The sequence below is a fragment of the Rattus norvegicus genome, chromosome 12 (genome assembly GCF_021556685.1).
Source record: "Rattus norvegicus strain SHRSP/BbbUtx chromosome 12, alternate assembly SHRSP_T2T, whole genome shotgun sequence".
NCBI lineage: Eukaryota > Metazoa > Chordata > Mammalia > Rodentia > Muridae > Rattus > Rattus norvegicus.
In genome coordinates, this window is record NC_141545.1 from 32,575,621 (window position 1) to 32,595,857 (window position 20,237).

General features: G+C 46.2%; 1 protein-coding gene across 1 annotated transcript in view; it reads left to right on the forward strand.

Moving 5' to 3' along the window:
- The window catches only part of Galnt17 (polypeptide N-acetylgalactosaminyltransferase 17), a 450,487-nt gene that overhangs the window by 234,214 nt on the left and 196,036 nt on the right, over positions 1 to 20,237 (forward strand). Inside the window, 2 exon segments of the mRNA NM_001025112.2 lie at positions 7,759 to 7,933; positions 12,097 to 12,294. Of these exon segments, the coding sequence (NP_001020283.1) occupies positions 7,759 to 7,933; positions 12,097 to 12,294 (373 nt within the window).

Here is a 20,237-nt window from a genome sequence, read left to right on the forward strand (position 1 = left end):
CCTGGGTCCTCTATAAGAACAGTACTTGCTCTTAGCTGCCGAGTCCTCTCTCCAGTCTTGTTCCTGCCTTTTAACATGAGTTCTGGGGATCAAGGTCACTTCTTCATCGCTTTATAGTAAGCATTTTAGCCACTGAGCCATCTCCCTCACCCCAACTCCCAATCTTGAAGAGAATCTTTATAGACATTTTTGTTATCAGTTTATCATGGAGGGGAAAGCACGGTGGCTGAAGAGGCCTTTAGCTGAGATAATTCATGCAGTGGCCAGGGGAGAATGTGTCAAATGACACAAACATGAGGTGGCCCACTCAGATCCAGAGAGAGCAGAATGCCAGATCTCAGCAGGCTTGTTTTGTGTTTTGTTTTGTGTTTTGTTTTGTTTTGTGTTTTGTTTTCTGCAGCCCGTGCATTGTGCATAACTTTTCCTGGGTAGATCCAATACACATTTATCTATTTATTCCCTCCACAATGAGAACATATGACGGGCCAAGGCACCAACTCTACCAAAGTCCAACTGGTAAACCAATGAGGTGTTACTAACAGGAATTTGGGTGAGTGGTTACTTAGAGGGGCAGGATGACTCAAGGGCAGCTGTATCACTAAGGATCACTAATATCACACACCAAGAGGGATTACCATGTATGAAGGCTGAAGCCATGAAGCTCTATTGCATAACTGCTGGCAGTTCACTAGGTCTGAAAAATCCCTTCAAGACAGCCCAGGGAATCAGTCTCCTCTCTTACTCCTTTTTCCTCCATCTTTAACCTTGATGGGGAAGGGTCTGGTGCATCTCGTCCTTGTCAATATTCCCAGACATGGGAAGTTTCTTTACTTCCTGGAGGAAATGGCTACACAACAGTAGCAGAGTACCATAGTCATTAAAGATGGGGTTTCCTTCATTTTTAAACAGCTCTGGAATCCTTTTTACAGACATACCCAAAGATGGGCCTCAGTAATCCTTAATCTAATCAGGGAGACTGTAAAGATTAGCCAGGCATTGGTCTTGGTTCAGCTGCATTTTATATATTTAGTGGGCTGGTTATTTTAGGCATAAAGATCTTTCCATGCGCACCTGGGAATCTTGGGATTTTAAGTCTATTTTTCGAAGCTGATTTGCACATACATAAAATATGAAACTATCTCAGGAAAAAAAATGATGCTTGAGAAATGTAAAGTGTCCTGATGAATATCTGTAATAAAACCATGTCTTCTGAACTGAATGTGATTGAACCCCAGTGAACTGACAGCCCTCACCGTGGATACCACCCAAGGCTGGGACTGGCAAGATTCTGGGGTAATAACAAGATACAAGGACTGGGTGCTTGCCCCAGAGGGGTGGGACAGGTCATTCATCTAGCCTGAAGGAATTATGTTTTGAGGCCAAGTCTCACAGAGCTGAAATGACCCCAAACTCCTGATTCTTCTGCCTCTACCACCAGAGCTGTGAGGTTACAACTGTGGACCATAATGAACAATTTCCATTGGAAGGTCACCTTGGGAGAAGGAAGCTTATCTAAGTATCATATTAGATCCTTCTAGATGTGGGGATAGCCAGCTTTTGGTGACCCAGGAGAGTACAGAGAGTAGGCCAGGAACAAAGATTAACTGTGGAGAAATTGATTGGTAGTGTCCTATTTAGCTTTAATGGTCAACTTAACATGGCCTAGAGTCACCTGAGAAGGGAATCGTACTTAAGGGATTTCCAGGTCAGGTCATGGGTGGGCATGTTGTAGGGAGGAACTCTCTCTTGATTTTCTTTGATATAGGAGATCCAGCCAACTGTGGGCGCCACCATTCCCTTGGTAGGTGGTCCTGGACTGTAAATGTTGAAGTTCGGTCTCTTGCTATGTATTGTAATGCTGAATTCTGTATCCAGAGGTCTAGGCCTACAGTGATTTCTTTACCAGCCTTTGTTGTGTGAACCTTGCTCCTTAATTTAAAACTGTCGAGGTTTGGTCTGTTGTTGCTATGTATTATAACCGGAAATACTGACCTTGGTTGTCCCAGGGATGACGAGATTCTTGTGTACACCAAGTGATGCTTTGTAACCTTGCCCCCCACCCCCAAGTTATCCCTGATTGATGAACAAAAATGCATCTGGCATTATTCCAATAGGCCAGCCTTCTTGGCTATGTTTTCATGATCCACTAACCCCATGGCATCTTCTCCTCTTCCCCTGTGATCTCCCGCCTCAGACTCCAAGCCTAGGAACTGAAACTCTATCTCTCCTCTGCCCAGCTATAGGCTGTAAGCATTTTTGTTCATCAATACATACAAATTATAACTCTGGGTTATTGCTAGCGAAGTCGATTAGAGGGTAGATATCTGCCAGCTCTAGTGCTTTGAAGGCCTATCATAAATATAAAGGTTTTGTGTCTTTTATCTGGGAACCAAATGATCTAAGGCTGGATAGAAACCCCTGATTGATATTAAATATTTACCAACCGTATAAGTAAGCTAAATAAGCATGAGCTTGTCAGAGATTCAGCCAGGAGCATCGCTGATAATTCCTACTGTACTTCCTTGTCCGTGAGTGAGTTCCCTGGTCAGAGGTGGTGCTATATGGAATTGCGAGCCTTCAGGTTTCTGCCTGAGTTCCTGCACTGCCTAATGATGCTCTGTGAACTGGAAGTGTACGTCAAATGAACTCTTCTCTCCTAAGTTGCTTTTGGTCGGAGTGATTTATCATAGGAGCAGAGTGGAAGTAGCATAGATTGGAACGCACACGCACACGCACACGCACGCACACGCACGCGCACGCACACACACGCACACACACACACACGCACACGCACACGCACACACACACACGCACACGCACGCACACGCACACGCACGCACGCACGCACACGCACACGCACACGCACGCACACGCACACGCACACACACGCGCACGCACACGCACACGCACGCACACGCACACGCACACACAATTTTAAGGTAATAAAAAACAAATAACTTTTTTTTTTAAAAATAAACCAAAGTGCTGGCAAGATGGCTGGACAAGTAAGGGCACTAGCTACCCCAGCATAATGACGTGAGTTCAATCCCGAGAACTTGTGGAGAGATCAACTCCACAGAGCTGTCCTCTGACTTCCACACGTGTGTCATGCCACACACATCTCTCTCCTTCCACAATAATGATAAATAAAACGTTTTAAATGTATTTATTTTAATGAACAAGATGATGCAAGGGTCTCTGGATTGTGTGAGTTTATGACCTATCCAGAAAAAAGCAAATTCACAGAGACAGAAAATGTCGTCAGTGATCAGCGGGGGCTGGGGCAGCAGGTGAATGAAAGCAAGTTTTCAGAGCAGAGGTTGTTAGCCTTCCTGATGCTTCAACCCTTTAATATAGTTCCTCATGCTATAGTAACCTCCGGCCATGAAACGATTCTCATTGCTACTTTATAACTGTACTTTTGCTACTGTTATGAATCATAACGTAAATATCTGCTATTGTCAATGGTCTTAGGTGTCCCCTGTGAAATTGTCATTCGACAACCCCCACCTCCCCAATGAGTCATGACCCACAGGTTGAGAAACACTTTAGAGGTTTCAGGCTTTATGACCAGGATGATGAGACACTCCTAGGACACCACGAGTGGACTTAGTGCTACTGACCTCAACATTTTCAGATGTTGCAAATGGTAACTTTTCTGTTCTGTGTGCTTCTGGGACTTTTTGTGTTTGGCGTAAGGCTCCTCTGGGTGCTGGCAAACCACGCTGAGTCTGGCTGTATTACACCAGCTTCAAGACAAGCCAGGGAACTTGCATTTTCATAGGCTCCTGGGTGGCTCGGACTCTGAGGATGCCTGGCTTGGAGACAGGCACCGTTGTTCTGTTTTCTAATTGGAACACGCCATATGTGCTGTTCACTCCTCCCCAGCTGCCACAACCCACACGTTCCTAGGGAGCAGCAGGTCCCTTAACTAAGCAGCTGTGGGCAGAGAATGGCGTCAGTAATCAGAGTAGCACTGGGGGTAGGAGAGCGACTGGTGACGGCAGCAATAATAGAGACCTGGTTTGAGCAATGGGGTTGTCACCCACCCCTTACCTGCTGCGTTTCTGCGTTTTGGTTACCTGCAGTCAATTATAGTGGATGATGGTGACGACGGTGGTGACAGTGATGATGATAAACTAAATGGAAAAAAGTTCCAGAAACAGTTTGTAGGTTTTAAAGATTTATTATTATTATTATTATATGCCTGTGCACATACATGTCACTTCTCAGTCTGTACTTCAGGCCTGCCAGTGACTGCAATGCAAGTGGACACTCTAGAGTCTAGAGCTCAGATCAGTTCTTCGTGGGTCCATACCTCGAGAGAGCAGAGTCTGATTATTCTTAGCCTGGAGCCCTAACGACCTGTGATGGTGGAAGGGGGTGTGATGATCCACTGTGTGGATCCATGAACTCCACATGGCCCAAGACTGAGTGGCCATCTCCCAACCTCTGAGTGTGTGGCCCGGAACTTCTTGCCTTGATTTTGGAAGTAGGTTGAGGCAAGTCTCCTGGGTTAGTCCTTGCTCCTGACCAGGGCTCTGAGGCAAGGGAGTACCAACGGTGTAGCTCATAACACTGCAGAGCCTGGATAGAATTCTGTACCAAACTCCTTCTCCGTTAGTCTGTGCTATCCGAACCCGTCTCATCTCCAGTTCACGCTCCCAGTTTGCGCTCCCAAGCCCGGATGACAGCTGTTGCTTTTATCGTGAAGGAGAGGATGATCCTCCCTTGCTAGTCCCTTCTGATCACGGGTGGCATTTCCCCTCCCCAACTCCCCCCAGATACTGTTTATCAAAACCTTCAGCCACACAAGGATTCCCAGATGGCGCCTGGCCAATTTAGTATTGAATTTCCTCTAGTCCTGGAAGGTAAACATTTATCTCTGCAGAAATGGGTTTTTGTTTTCTTCTTTAGTTTGTCTTGAGGAGAAAAAGAAAGAAGAAGAAAAACCCCTTACATAAAGTGTTATTCTTGACTTTATTTTTTTATCCCCAGCACTGGGGATTGAACCAAGGCCTGGATAATATGCCCTGCCACTGAGCAACGCCCTCAGCTCTTTCTTATTCGTGTAGGTGTGTATTATACGCACACATATGCACACACGTGTTCCTGTGGAGGCCTGAGTGGAGGCCGGAGGTTGACGCTGAGTATCTTCCTCAATCATCTTCCACCTGAACCCTTAGAAACAGGGTCTGTCACTAAACCTGGAGCTAGGCTGGCAGTCACGAAGCCCCAGAGATCTGCCACTCTCCACCCTCCCTCACCCACTGTTGGGATTACAGGTTCACGTCACCGAGCCTGGCTTTTAAGAGGTGCTGGGCATCCGATCTCGAGTCGTCAAGCTTGTACAGCGAGTGATTTACCACGAGCCATCTCCACGGCCCCGTTTCTTTCTCAGATGCTTCTTTTCAAATGAATAGTGTTTAATCCATTGCCCCTGGCAGGACTTCCTAATGGCCACCGTATTAACTGTGTTCTGGTACGCTTATCAGTCTCTGCTCAGGTGAAAGAGTTCACCAGCCCAGTGGTGATATATATATATTTTTTTTTTCTGTGAAAATCTGTGCTGCAGCAGTGAATGTGAATCCCCTCCCCCTCTGCCCAACTTTTATACCATCTCCCTTATTACCTCTGCTCCAAGTCGTTCCTCTCTATGCCTAGCTAAGGCACTTCCACCGGTGCTCACTGTTTGTCACCTCTGACATGGCTTCCTTGGGCTATCCGCACAGCTCTGAAACTCTCATTCAAATTTATTAAAACCATGCGGAAGAAAAGAAGAGAAGTGAGATTAATTGTGAGGGGCCGTGATATGACTCACAGGTAAAGGAGCTTTCCAGAAAACTTGGCAACATGACCTTACTCCTCGGGGCCCATACGGTGGAAGGAGGGAACCCTTCCCTGCAAGTTGCCCTCTGACTTCTACTCACACACTGGGTAGGTAGAACACACACTGGAGTCGTGTCTTCGGGTTTTACTGCTGTGAACAGACACCGTGACCAAGGCAACTCTTATAAGGACAGCATTTAATTGGAGCTGGCTCACAGGTTCAGAGGTTCAGTTCGGTATCATCAAGGCAGGAGCATGGCAGCATCCAGGCAGGCATGGTGCAGGAGGAGCTGAGAGTTCTACATCTTCATCCGAAGGCTACTAGGGGAAGACTGTCTCCCATGTGGTTAGGAGGAGAATCTCATTGCCTACCCCCACAGTGACACACTTCCTCCAACAAGGCCACACCTACTCCAACAAGACCACGCCTCCTAATACTGCCACTCCCTGGGCCAAGCATATTATAACCACTACAGGGGGAGAAGGGCTAGCATTTGAACAGGTGAGTTTGGTGTTCAGCATGGAAGGACAAGGAACAAACCTCTTCTCCCACCATCCCAGCCCTTGACTGACAGGAGTTTCCAAATCTCTTCATCTTTTCTCACTTCTTCATCAATACACTATCCTGTCTTCCTCCAGGCGCCACGCGACTGTATCTTGAAGGAACCAAACCCATGATGCAGAAAGGCCAGCCCCTACATATATAGAAACCATATGACTTTTCAGTGGGCAAAATCTGTCAGGTACCTTTAAAATGAGAAGAAGCCACTCCGTATCTGCTAAAGGACCTGTTAGAGCTCTCTACAGCAAAGCCACATAAAAGAACTGTGTCCATCAGTGCATGCCTCTAACTCCAGCACCGAGCTGAAGGGGGAGAGACAGGAGGATCCTTGGAGATTGTCCTTGGCTGGCTTGTCTAGCTGAATTGGCAGGATCCAGGTTCAATGAGAGATTCTGACTCAAAAACAACAAAACAAAACAAAACCTAAAAAAACTGGTGGTGGCACACACCTTGGATCTCTCAACTACGGAGGCAGAGGCTGGCTTCATGCCGAGAAGGGTGCTGAGTTCTCCATGGCTTTTCTACTACTTGCTTTTTCATCCTTTATTATTACTTTTCCTTATAGATATGACAAAAATCCCTGGTGAAAGCCACTCAGGGAAAAAAGGGTTTACTGTGGCTCACAGTTTGAGGGTGCAGTCCATCATGTCCGGAAAAGCATGATGGCAGGAGGGCGAGGCAATGGGTCATTGCATCTGCAGTCAGGAAGAAGAGAGATGGATCCTGGGACTCAGTTCACCTTCTCTTTTTTATTTCGTCCAGGACCCCAGCCCATACACACTGACATTGACATTCAGTATGGGCCTTCCCACCTCATTCAACCTAATCCAGAGATGTGCCTCCTAGATGATTGTAGGTCCTGTTAAATTGACAGTCAGTGTTAACCATTCACATGCCTTATAACACAGCTGTATGTATGATTAGTGTATGGAGATGTGTTCTAACTTCCTAACTTCTAGAGAGTTAAAATTCTCTTTTCTGCCAACTTTTTCTCTTTTCTTGTAATCAAAGAACTTTCCGGTGTTTTATAATGTTTATTTTCAATAACTTTAAGCTATGCATACTTGTATATCTTTGTGTGACGGTGTGTGCATGTACACAGATGTCCACAGAGGCCAATAGAGAACATCAGGTCACCTAGAACTGGAGTTACAGGTGGTTTTGAGCCATCTCTGTGGGTCTTGGGAACTGAACTCTAGTACTCTCTATGAGGTGGGTTTTGAGCCATCTCTGTGGGTCTTGGGAACTGAACTATATGAGGTGTTAGTACTCCTAGCTACTAGATACCTACTCAACCCCATCCCAGCATTTGGGGTACAGATCTGAGTTGACTTATTCATGTGTTTCTTGCCATTTGTCATTTATAGAGGAGCTGAAGGCCCCCCTGGAGGAATATGTCCACAAACGCTATCCTGGGCTGGTGAAGGTGGTACGCAATCAAAAGAGAGAGGGCCTGATCCGAGCACGCATCGAGGGCTGGAAGGTGGCCACTGGCCAGGTCACTGGCTTTTTCGACGCTCACGTGGAATTCACTGCTGGCTGGTAGGTAATGAGCTTAAAACTTAGCGCTCTGTTGGAATGTATCTGGGAGGTGGCCATTTTTCCTGTTCCCTGCCCCTGGGACCACTGGAAAAATGGAGAAGGGATATTTGGTGAGAAGGCCACTGAGATAAAGTTGGAAAGCAAGAAAGTAAATCACTGGCTGGCTTGCTAGACACTGTTACTGTTATCATCAATGTATCAGTCACTTTTCCCCCTTTCTGGGTCAGAAAGTAACTGACAAAAGCAACTTGAGCCCATGGGTTGAGGGTACACAGTCCATCATGGCGAGGAAGGCATGGCGGCAGGAGTTTGAAACAGCTAGTTACATTGTATCCACAGTCAGGAAGCAGAGAGAGATGGAGGCTGGTACTCAGCTAAATGTCTCCTTTTAATTCAGTCCAGGACTCCAACCTATAGGGTTGTGCCATTTCAAGTAACCAGTCTAGAAGCTATCTCACAGGCATGCCCTTGCAGACATCTGCTTTGATTCTAGATGATAACAAGGGGACAGTTAGGATTAACTATAACGGTTATTGTGGTGGTTAGCAAATTTCAAGGCCAGTCTCAGACTCATGAGTCCTTGTCTCAAAAATAAGTCATTTCTCTAAAATATTAACAACAAGTAGGGCTAAAAGTATAAGAAAGATAGCTAGGCAAGCCAGGGGAAGCAAGCCAGTAGGCAGATAGCCCAAGATAATTTGGCTCTGGACCTTCCACATTTCAACTCTCCACAATTGTACACCATGGACCATGTATGGAGACTGATGGAACCTTTCAGGAACTGGTTCTCTCCTTCCAGCATCTGGGGCTCAGGGATTGAACTCAAGTAGTTAGGCCAGTCGCAGATGCCTTTACCCACTGAGCCATCCAACCGGCTTAATCATGGAAGTCCTAAACAACTAACTGATCAGACTCTCCAACACAGGTGAGAACTTCAGCTCACATCTCAGATAGCTATTCAAGCTTCTTCTCATCTGTGACACGTTGCTTGTGCCCACATCCTTTCGAGAAAGCAATTCACATGTTGAAGTCCCACCCACCCACCTGCACTGAGGGTTCCCCCATTAGAGATTTGTCAGGTGAGCAGAGAAAATGCAGTAGGTCACATGACCACAGGACACCCCAGACTGAAGTTGGGGAGCAGGAAAGAGAAAAGGTCATGGAGGGAGGGAGCCAAGCTCCTGGGCTGTAGAAACATTCTGTGAAGGTGGGGGTGAGGGGAGATGGCTTGGTTGGTAAGTGCCTGCTGTGTCAGCATAAGGATGTGCATCCCGATTCCAATCTCCAATGTTATAATAAAGCCAGGGCGAGCCCTGCGTGCACCTGAAAACCCAGTGCTGTAATTGGTGGAGACAGGAGACTCATTGAGCCTCATTGGTGAGAGCCTGTCTCCAGGTTCACTGAGAGACTCAGTCTTGAGTTAGTAAGACAGGAAATTATAGAACAGGACACCTGACATCCTCCTCTAGTTTCCACGTTCGTGCACAGGCAGGCACATCTGTGCACACTCGCGCACACACACACACACGTGTGTACATACACCACACACAGACAGAAAGAATAAAGCGTAGTGAGCTGCATGTATGGAAATAACATTATGCAATCCATTACTTTGAAGACTAACTTAAAATGTCAACTTTATTTTTCCCATTAAAAGGGCAAAATGGGGACCGGGGGAAACGTTTGGTTGGTTAGATTTTTGTGATGCAAACATGAGTACCTGAGTGATGATGCCTAGCCCCCACATGAAATGCTCACACAAGCCGTGAGCCCCTGTAATCCCAGCACAGGGGAGGTGGAGGCAGAAGGATCTTGTGGCTGTCTGGCCACAAATCTAGTGGAATCCATGAGTTCTGAGTTGAGGAAGAAAACTGTTTGAAAAGCTTGAGGTGGAGGGCACGGAAAGAAGACCTAGTAGTGAAGAAATGCTTGCTGCTCTCCCACAGGATTCCAGTCCAGCTCCCAGCACAGAGGTTAGGAGGCTCACAACTAACTGTCTGTAAGGCCAGCACCAAGGGAACACAGACATACGTGCAACTCTTAAGAAAATAATAAGGTGGCAAGGCATTTGAGGATGACACCCGACATTGACCTCTGGTTTTGACTTTTGTGAGCACACACTCATACACTCACACACATATGTGCTCTCCCTCTCTCTCTCTCTCTCACACACACACACACATACACACACACACATGCACACAAAAAACACTACACACACACCACACACACACACACACGTACACAAAACACTACACACACACACACACACCAGAAAAAGCAAGCCTCCTTCTTACCAGGAAAACTAGGAATGGCTTCTCAGAAAAGGTGATATCAGAGCTAAGCCATTTTGGTAGCTCTGCTCTCTGCTGACTGCCAAGGGCATTCCCCCAAAGAGAATCTCTTCAGTGAAGACACGGAGGAAGAGAGCTGAGGAGACTAATTTCCCTCTGGCTTCCACCTCCGCCATGTGTGTAAAAAGTATCGGAGGCAGTCAACGGCCCAGGGTGTATTTTATTGCTCATTTTAAATAGAAAGATGAGCTGAGCCAACAGGTAATTCAATAGCTGCAAATGAAAAGAGACTGGCACAGCCTGTAAGTTCTCATTATTCTTCCAAAGAGCACAAAGAAATGGGATTTTCCACTTGACTCTTTTCCAAAGTCTATGCTCTGGCCCAAGCTACAAGATTAATGTCTCGGCTTACGTGAGCCATCTTTAGCTTCTGGAATTCAGAAAGTGATTCCTTCCTGTGATCCGGCCTCACACACTCACTGTGGCTCGACCATCTGCTTCGAGCTAAGCCAGCCAGCTCACACCTTGAAGCTGGAGCCAGTTCACGCTGGCTGCAGCCTTGAGGGAGGAAGGGCAGCTGGGAGCCGAGATTTGCCTGACTTCGGGTTTAATTGGTTCCAAGTCTTCTGCCGGCAGACCAATCAGATCTTTTAAAGCAATCAATTAGATAATCAATTAAAACAACAAAAATAGTCACACCCACACAAAGAAACTAATGAAACTGCTTATTAAATCCAACATAGAAATGACCTATTTGGGGATAGGAAATTTAGTCCCAGCAGAAAGGAAAAGGAGAGAGAGAGAGAGAGCGCCCGAGAGAGCACAGCAACAGTGCTGTGTGGGATAAAACACATAGAACTGCCAACCACACAGAGATGGGAATATCGTGCATGATTAAAAGGCCTGGAAGATGGCTCAGTACCCACTACCCTTCTACACGACCTGAGTTTAGATCCCAGAATCCATACCAAGTGACTCACAACGACCTGGAGCCCCAGCTCCGGGGAATTTGACACCTTCTTCTGCCCTTCAAGGACACAGCACTCACATACACATCCATGCACGGACACCTACCTAAATAAAAATTAATCCTTAGAAAGAGAGATGGGGAAGGAGCTTAAAGGTTTGGCACTTTCTAGGGATAAGCCTCCAGGATAATTCTCTTGCCACGCCTCTCCTGTCCACTCAGACATCATTGTTGTGATTTTGTTATGAACGACGGCATGAGAGACATACGGCACATTCGAAAACCCATACAGAGTATCCTGGGATATAGATCCATTGGCAGAGTACTTTCCTAACACACACGCAGTCCTAGATTCTATGCCTAACACCATATAAACCAGACATTTAGGGAAGAGGCTGATGCGTGCCTCTAATCCCAGCACCCAGCCGATATAGGCAGGAAGATTGGCAGTTCTAAGACAGCCGGGGCTACGCAGGAGTTCAGGGACAGCCTGGGCAACTTAACTTTGTGTATTTTGATTAGTAGAGAGCTTGCCTAACATGAAGGAGGCCCTGGGTTTTGATCCTCAGCCTCAAATAAAATGGCTGGGGTCGCGGGTGCTTATCATCCCAGCACCAGGGAAGTGGACGCAGGAGAATCGGGAGTTCGGGCTCCTTCTTTTTTACACAGGAACTTTGAGATCAGGCTGGGATGCACAAGAGCCCATGCGTCACAAAACAAAACCGTAAAAACCTATTACGGTAGTTGCATGCTCAAACTTGGGTAAGTCACGTGCCTATGGGTGCCTCAGTTTTCTTCCGAGTTCCAGCCTTGAATTCTCTTCATTTGGGATAGTTTTAGGAGTCTACTGACTGATGCAGGCACCAGGGGAGAGATTTGATTGTGACTTCTCTGCTTTGCAGGGCTGAGCCCGTTCTGTCCCGCATCCAGGAAAACCGGAAGCGGGTCATCCTCCCCTCCATCGACAACATCAAGCAGGACAACTTCGAAGTACAGCGCTATGAGAACTCCGCCCACGGGTACAGCTGGGAGCTGTGGTGCATGTACATCAGCCCCCCGAAAGACTGGTGGGACGCCGGAGATCCCTCTCTCCCCATCAGGTCTGTGACAAGTATGCTCTGGTGGGGCTGGTAAAATCTGCTGAGTACTGAGGCTCCAGACCCACGGGTAAACATGAGCCACGGAGAAAGACTGGGAGAGCCTGGCAAAGGCTGGTGCAGTGTGTGCAAGCAGCTCCCTGGGGGATGGTGGTGTCTTAGGGTCATAATTCCATGCCGAGGGAGACGATTGCATTTTATTGCAGTAGCTACAGTTCTTAGGCACCGCTTTCAGATGGCTGCCATGAAAGTTTAAAATTGGTAATAACATAATTTTTCATCTTTCCTCGGGTGTTACATAGCTTCACATTCTATGATCCTACCTACCCTTGGTTAACCTGTCTGAAAACAGTAAATTATCTCAATTTCTCCGCTCAGCTCCACGTCTGTGATATAACGACGTCTGACTTTTTTCCTACAATGTCATAGTCACAGGTTCCAGAGGTCAGGGTATGGAACAGGGCAGGGGGCAGCATCCTTCTACCTAGGGTCGTACTGAATTTTTGTTTCAATTTTACGTATTATTATTATTGGGGGAGGTGTACCTGTGCCGTGACATACAAGTAGAGACCTAAGGACAACTTTGTGGACCCAGTAGTCTCCTTTCACCTTTATGTGGGATCTTAGGATCAATGTCAGAGTGTCAGGCTTGACAAAGCCTGTATCTGCTGAACCATCTTTTCAGTTCCAAACTGATTCTGTGCATGCGTTCCTGTGTATGTGTGTACGTGTACATGTGTGTGCATACACATGTGTGTACATTCATGCATGTGTGTATGCATATGTGTGCGTGTGTCTGTGCATGTGCATGTGTATATGCACATGCGTGTGTGTACTTTCATGCATGTGTGTGCACATGTGTGTGCATATGTGTGTGCACATTTGTTTGCACGTGTGTGTGTGTGTGTGTGTGTATGTGTCACATATCAGAGGGTGTTACATCATCCCTTAGGCACATTTATTTGAGACAGTGGTTCTCACTGAATGAACTTTGCTACATATACCGGGCTGGCTAGCTGGCCAGTGAGCTTCCAGGAGTGTGCCTGTGTGTGTGTGTGTCCCATCTCATCCTTACTGGGATAACAGATTCATGCTGTGGTGCTGGGGTCTTCTATGGGCTCTTGGGACCAAACCAGGGTCATCACTTTTGTGAGACAAGCACTTTATCCACTGAGTCATCTCCCCAGCCCCTAACTCTTAAAATAGTTTTAATTCTGTCTCCAGTCATTAGAGGTGGGAAGGGCAGCTTGTCTCAGCCTGGCTTTCATGCAAAGTTTTCAGTATCAATAGGAAAGCAGAAAGGAAACACAGGAGTTCTATATAGGAGTGTATAGAATAGAACCTTCTATAGGTGGGTATGGGTTCCATCTTGGTTTGTAAGCTTATGATAAAATGCGTTAGCTTTTTTTAAATCCCTATACTAGTGTCTGAGAAAAGCAACTTAAGGAAAACAAGATGTAGACAGTCTCACTGTAGAGAGAGAGAATAAATATGTCTGTTCTAGATTCCAGCTACCTTTCCCCTTTTCTACTTTTCTTTTTCTTTTTCTTTTTTTTCCGGAGCTGGGGACGGAACCCAGGGCCTTACGGTTACTAGGCAAGCGCTCTACCACTGAGCTAAATCCCCAACCCCCTTTTCCACTTTTTATTTCAACCAGGTGCCCAGCTTTGTAAGATGGTGCTGCAGCTGTTCAGGGTGGCTCTTTCCCCTTTACCAGTTCAATCTGGAATGCCTTTGCAGACACATCCAGAGATGTATGCTTTAATAGTGTCCTAGCTGTCTTTCAGTCCAATCAAGTTGACAACCAACATTAACCACCTATTCTAGTTAGCTTTAACTGTTAGCTTGACATAGCCTAGAGTCATCTGAGAAGAGAGTCTCAGTTGAGGGGATTGCCCAGACCAGATTGGCCTATGGACGTATCTGTGGGAGTTTGTTTTGCCTGTTACTTTATGGAGAGGACTCAGTCCACTGTGGGCAGAACCATTCCCTGAGCAAGTGGTCCTAGAGCCTGTAACTAATGTAACTAAGGGTGGACCAGTGAGAAAGCCAGTGAACAGCATTCTCTAAGCTTTCTACTTCAGATACCTGTTTTAGTTCCCGCCCTGACTTCCCTCAGTGACGGACTGTGACTTTGAAAAGTGTGATCCAAATAAGCCCTTTCTTTTCCTAAGTTGCTTTTGTTTGGAATACTTTAGCACAGACAGAAAGAAAAACAAACAAACAAACAAACAAAAACCCAGGAGCACCATCACACCAGAGAAGGGTTTTAAGAAGTCTCCTGACTTTCTTTCTCAAACTAAAAGCTGAGAAGTTGCCTGGGAGTGGATCAACTAATGATTAGATTCAAAAACCAAAGAAGGTGGACTTGGAGTACTACCTCAAAGGAAACAGTGCTGTAACTCAACTATTCCTACAGGGCTCCAAAATGATTCCTCAGCTGTCTTTAAGTCACAGTATAGGCTCATCGATGAGGTGTTATCTGAGAGCCAAGGTTCAAGCCCCATAGATACTCCAACTTTAATAGGGAGCAGGTAGAGACCCAGCGGCCTTCAGAACATATAGACATTAAGTTTCCCATTCTTTGTCCAATAATCCTTACTCACTAATGCCCTTCTGACACAGAGAAAGGCTAGTCCCCAGCTATGACTGAAAGAATGGGAGGTTGGACAATGGGGTGGAGGGTGAATTAGTTACAGAGAGGAACTTTGATAGCCTTTGTGTGAACAGTCATGAAACAAGAGCTCTGCTGTTGGTCTTTCACTAGGGTATGCCTGTCAAGTGGCCTCCCTCTAGGCCACGCACAAGCCCCTTGCTGTAGGATTCTAAGCAAGTGCTTCTCCTGAACCATACCCGCAGCTCCTCAATGGAGGACTCTTGGAAGAGCTCTACTGTGGATTCATACTCACCCCTCACCCCAGCTCCTTGCTGGAGGATTCCAGGCAGGCTCTCTTACACTGAGCCAAGCCTCTTGCCCTTCAGTGGACACTTCCTCTACCTCTGAGCCATACCTTCAGCCCCTCAGCGAAGCATTCTAAGCAAAACCACCACCACCACCACTGAACTACATGCATACACCCTTAGCCTAGGTGGAATGGCCCTGAGACATTTGGCCATTCTGAATAGGAATGCTCTGAGTGAAACTATAGCTTGTATCTCACAAGTTACTGTCACATTACCAGATGATTAATATGAGCTTTAAAGACTCAAGAACACAGAGTTGCGATCCTGAGCCATTAATATTACACGATTCTCTGATGTACAGAATGGAAGCGTGCACCAGCAGTTTCCTCAGTGTGCATTTTTACTTATCAGACACTTAATTTGTTAATGGTTGATGGGGAGATTTAATTGTCGGAAAGGAGTTTTATGGGCCTTCTGATGTCATTAAGCTGATATAATGTGCTTTCTTAATCATGAGGACATGGTAATTTCTCCTCCATCCAATGATGCCAAGATGCTAGTGGTTATGACTGTAGTCCATTAAAAGGACAGAGAGCCTGTTGTATTCCAAATAGCATAGACTAGAATAGAAGCTTTGGATACTAGAATTCCTGGGAGAAGATGTCATATAAGAAGTTTTACCCGGGGAGCTGGAGAGATGATCCAGAGGTTAAGAGTGCTTGCTGTTCTGGAAGAGGACCCCAGGCACAGTTTCCAGAATCCACATGAGACAGCATACAACCATGCCTAACTCCAGCTTCAGGAAATCTAGCGCCCTCTTCTGGCCTCCATGGACACTGCACTCGTGTGCATAAATCACAGACACACATAACGTGCATGTAAATAAAAACAGCAAAGTTTTGCTTTTAGGGAACAGTTCATTTCTTTCTCCTGTTCTAGTGTTGAGTACTGATGCTAGGGTTCCATGATCACTAAGCAGGGGCTCCACCACTGAGCTGCATCACAGACCTTTTCTATTTTTACTTAAACTCACTCTTTAGACCAGACAGGTCTTGCACTTGTGATCCCCCTGCCTCAACCTCCAGAACAGCTAAGACAACAGACTTGCACCATGATGCCTAACCTATATAGGTTTTCCCCTTTGACCTAAAGAGCTGCTTGCCAGGATTTCCTGTTGGTTCTCTGTCTTTGATTGTTTATTGCTGAGCTTCAGGTGCGAGTGAGGCAATCTCCTCAAAGAGGACAAACGCCCCATCTAAGGGTTAGAGTGAGGGCTGGTTAGAAAACACATCCTGCCCAAGAAGACACCTGCTCCCAGCCCCATGTGATACCATACAGAGAACCAGAATGGTTGGGTTCCCAGCCTTTTAAAACTTCTTTTCTTTGTGTTTATGTACAAGTTATCTGTTTGAGTTTTATCCCACCATGTGTACAGATGCCCATGGAGTTCAGAAAGGAGTATCTGATTCCCTAGAGCTGGAGTTACAGTTATATAATGAGATTTTTCTCTGATCCATCAGTAGTAAAAATAGTGATATGGAGGCTTCCCTGATAATTTAAACGCTTATGCCTTCTGCTTGGGTAGTCCCCCAGCTAGCTCATCTTACTTGATGATCTAGCCTGGGGCCTGCCACATGGCTAGCTCTATACGTTTCTCTGCTCAGCTCTGGTCCATGTCTGTTTCTTCTCTGTCTACTCTCAAATCTTCTGCTTCTGCTTTCCTTGCCTGCATCACTCTGTCTCTGGAAGTTCTGCCCTCCTCCTTCCTGCCCTAGCGATTGGCTAATTTGCTCTTTATTACAACCAGTCAGCAGCAAGACCTCACTTGACGGCCTTTAGGCTGGTGAGGAAGGACGAATATTTACAAAATAGAAAACCCGGTGGGGGCTGGAGAGATGGCTCAGCTGTTAAAGGCTAGGCTCACAACCCAAAATATAAGAAAACCCGGTAATGGGGCACACACATGACAATAGCAGAATCCTACCAGCATTTAGCTCCCATACCGAGACATACCAACGTGAAGAAAGGTTATCCTAACACGGTTGTGAGCTACCCCACCCAGATGTTAGGGATGAAACAAAGGTCCTCTGAAAGAGCAGCAAGCTCTCTTACCCCACAGAGCCAAGTCTTCAGCCGTGTGTGTGTGTGTGTGTGTGTGTGTGTGTGTGTGTGTATTTTTTTTCCTTTTGAAGCACAATCTAATGGAGGCCAGGTCTTGAATGCGCCGTGAAGCTGATGATTAAATCCTTATCTTCTTACCTTCTGCTTTCAGAGTGCTGGGATTATGTGGTACTCGGGATAGAACCTTTGTGTACACCAAGTACATGTTATGCCAGTCAAGCTGTATCTCCAGTTCTAGGCGCCTAGACGTTCTAAGAGAACTCATTAGTAGATCTTTTGTGAAATCTGACTTCAAATGTCAAGGACTCCGTCATGCGGCCTTGCAGAGCTGAGGGGAAGACGGCTCCTCGGAGAAAGCACTTGCTGAGTATGTGGGTTTCCTTACTCGGAACCTCCATAAAGCTGGATGCAGTGGCACACATTGGTAATCTCAGCACTTTCAAGAGAGATGCATGCGTTTATTGATCATTTTTTTATGCTCACGTGAACATTCCTGACTAAGTTTGTGTGCACTCTGTGCAGGCAGTAGCCTCCGGTGGCCAGAAAAGGGCATCCGATTCCCCCGGTGCTGGAGTAACTCACGGTTATGCCTGATGTGGGTGCTGAGAACTGAACCTGAGTTGTCAGCAAGAACGGTTAAGCACTCGCAACCTCTGAGCCATCTCTCCAGACCCAGTCCCAGCTCTTATACAGGAGGATGGAAGGCAGGGATAGGGAATACTCTGGATGTTTGTTATGATGGTTTGGATGAAAATGGTCCCTGTAGGCTCACAGGGAGTGGCATTGCTTGAAAGGATTAGCATCTCTGGCCTCAGTGGTATAGGTGTGGCCTTGTTGGAGGAGTGTGTTACTGGGGGTGGGCTTTGAGGTTTCAGAAGCTCAAGTCAGACTCAGTGGCTCATTCTTTCTCCCTGCTGCCTGCCAATAAGGATAAAGAGCTTTCAGCAGCCATGTTTCCCACCATGATCATGGACTGAACCTCTGAACCTGTAAACCAGCCCCAATTAAATGCTTTTCTTTATATGAGTTGATGTGATCATGGTGTCTCTTCACAGCAATAAAACTCTACTATGGCAATTGTGGGTGATCTACTCTGGCGTATACAGCGGCAAACAAGAGACCCTATCTCAAACAAGACAGAAGAAGGGTTGATGTCTCAGGTTGTCTTCTGACCTGCTCAACACACACACACACACACACACACACACCACACATTTACACAGATTAAAAATCACAAGTGGCATTTAACTATTAGAGAGTGGCACTACTGTGTTAAACATTTGGTTCTTGTAAGAGTTGTTGTGGTCATGGTGTCTTTTCATAGCAGGGTAATTCCTGACTAAGCTACTATATAGGAAAATAGCTGGTTTTGTTGGTTTGCGCTTATAAGGAGGAGTAAATAGGTAGATTCCTAGGAGTTCACGTCCAGCAAGCCTAGGCAAATATATTAGCTTCATGTTCAGTGAGAGAGCCTATCTCAAAATACAAGGTAGATGGTCTCAGAAAGGACACCTGAGGTTGATCTCTGGCTTCCACAAGTATGAGCACACACATATAAAAGCACCTGCACACCGCATACACATACACGTCCATATGTACCCACACATACACAGGTACACGTGCACGCACAACACATTATATATATAATATATTTTTTATTAACTTGATTATTTCTTATTTACATTTCGAATGTTATTCCCTTTCCCGGTTTCCGGGCAAACATCCCCCTAACCCCTCCCCCTCCCCCTCTATATGGCTGTTCCCCTCCCCATCCTCCCACCATTACCGCCCTCCCCCCAACAATCACATTCACTTGGGGTTCAGTTTTGGCAGGACCAAGGGCTTCCCCTTCCACTGGTGCTCTTACTAGGCCATTCATTGCTACCTATGAGGTTGGAGCCCAGGGTCAGTCCATTTATAGTCTTTGGGTAGACAGCACATTCTTTTGAATGAGCTAGATCCTATTTGTCTTTATGTAGCTATATGTGGAAAACCAGCCAACTGAGAACAGAGAGGCAGCAAGTGTCTTAGAGCCTTGAGCGTTCTGAGCTAGGTGCACCATGATTTTATAAATGCTGGCCCAGTCCAGCAGCTGAATGCCGAGCTGTCAGCTTTACATCTGCAGATCTGAGCATCTCTTTCCAGCTGTGAGACCCCCCCCCCCGACTCCCTCCCCAGACTCTCACCAGGAGAAGACCCGGAACATGAGGCGTTCTGGTGTCTGAAGGGAGGAGACTCTCTCCACACCTTGCTTTTGGAGCCTCATCTGAACACCTCGCTAGGCATCTCCTGTGAGTTGACAACAGGACCTCCCTGTTCTGTGTTAGGTGACCTTGTAATTAGTGACACTGCTCGTTAATAACCAATTCAAGATGATGAGTAACAATTAGCGGTCCTTAATCCAACATGTAATTTGATGATAAGTTATAAGGTACGGGAGTGTCAGAGCCTGTGAGCGTCGTTGAGTTGAAAGAATTGCCCTGGATGTGCAGAGCTGCTGAGATTTCATTCTATGCCTAGATATATGGAAGGGGAGAAAGCTACTTTTCTCTCCCGAGGGGAACATGACAAGTTTATACAAGAGGACTGCTTCAAGTGACAAAGCAGCCTTCTTTTTTTTTTTTTTTTAAGGCTTTAAAATGCATACCTTTTTCTATGTATCAGCATAAATATTTTAGGCATTAACTATGCTCAGCTTCATGGTACGTACTTCCACGGGGACAGTCCTGGTTAAATGATAAAATTCTTACCCTGAAAGAGTTTGCAGACTGAGCCGGGGAGGTGGCTCAGGGGGAAAAAGTGCTTGCTTGGGCAAGCATGAAGACCCGAATCTCATCCTTAGCATCGACATTTAAAAGACCTGGCCTGATGGTGTGGGCTTACAACCCAAGAGCTAGTGGAGATGAGACAGGATGATTCCT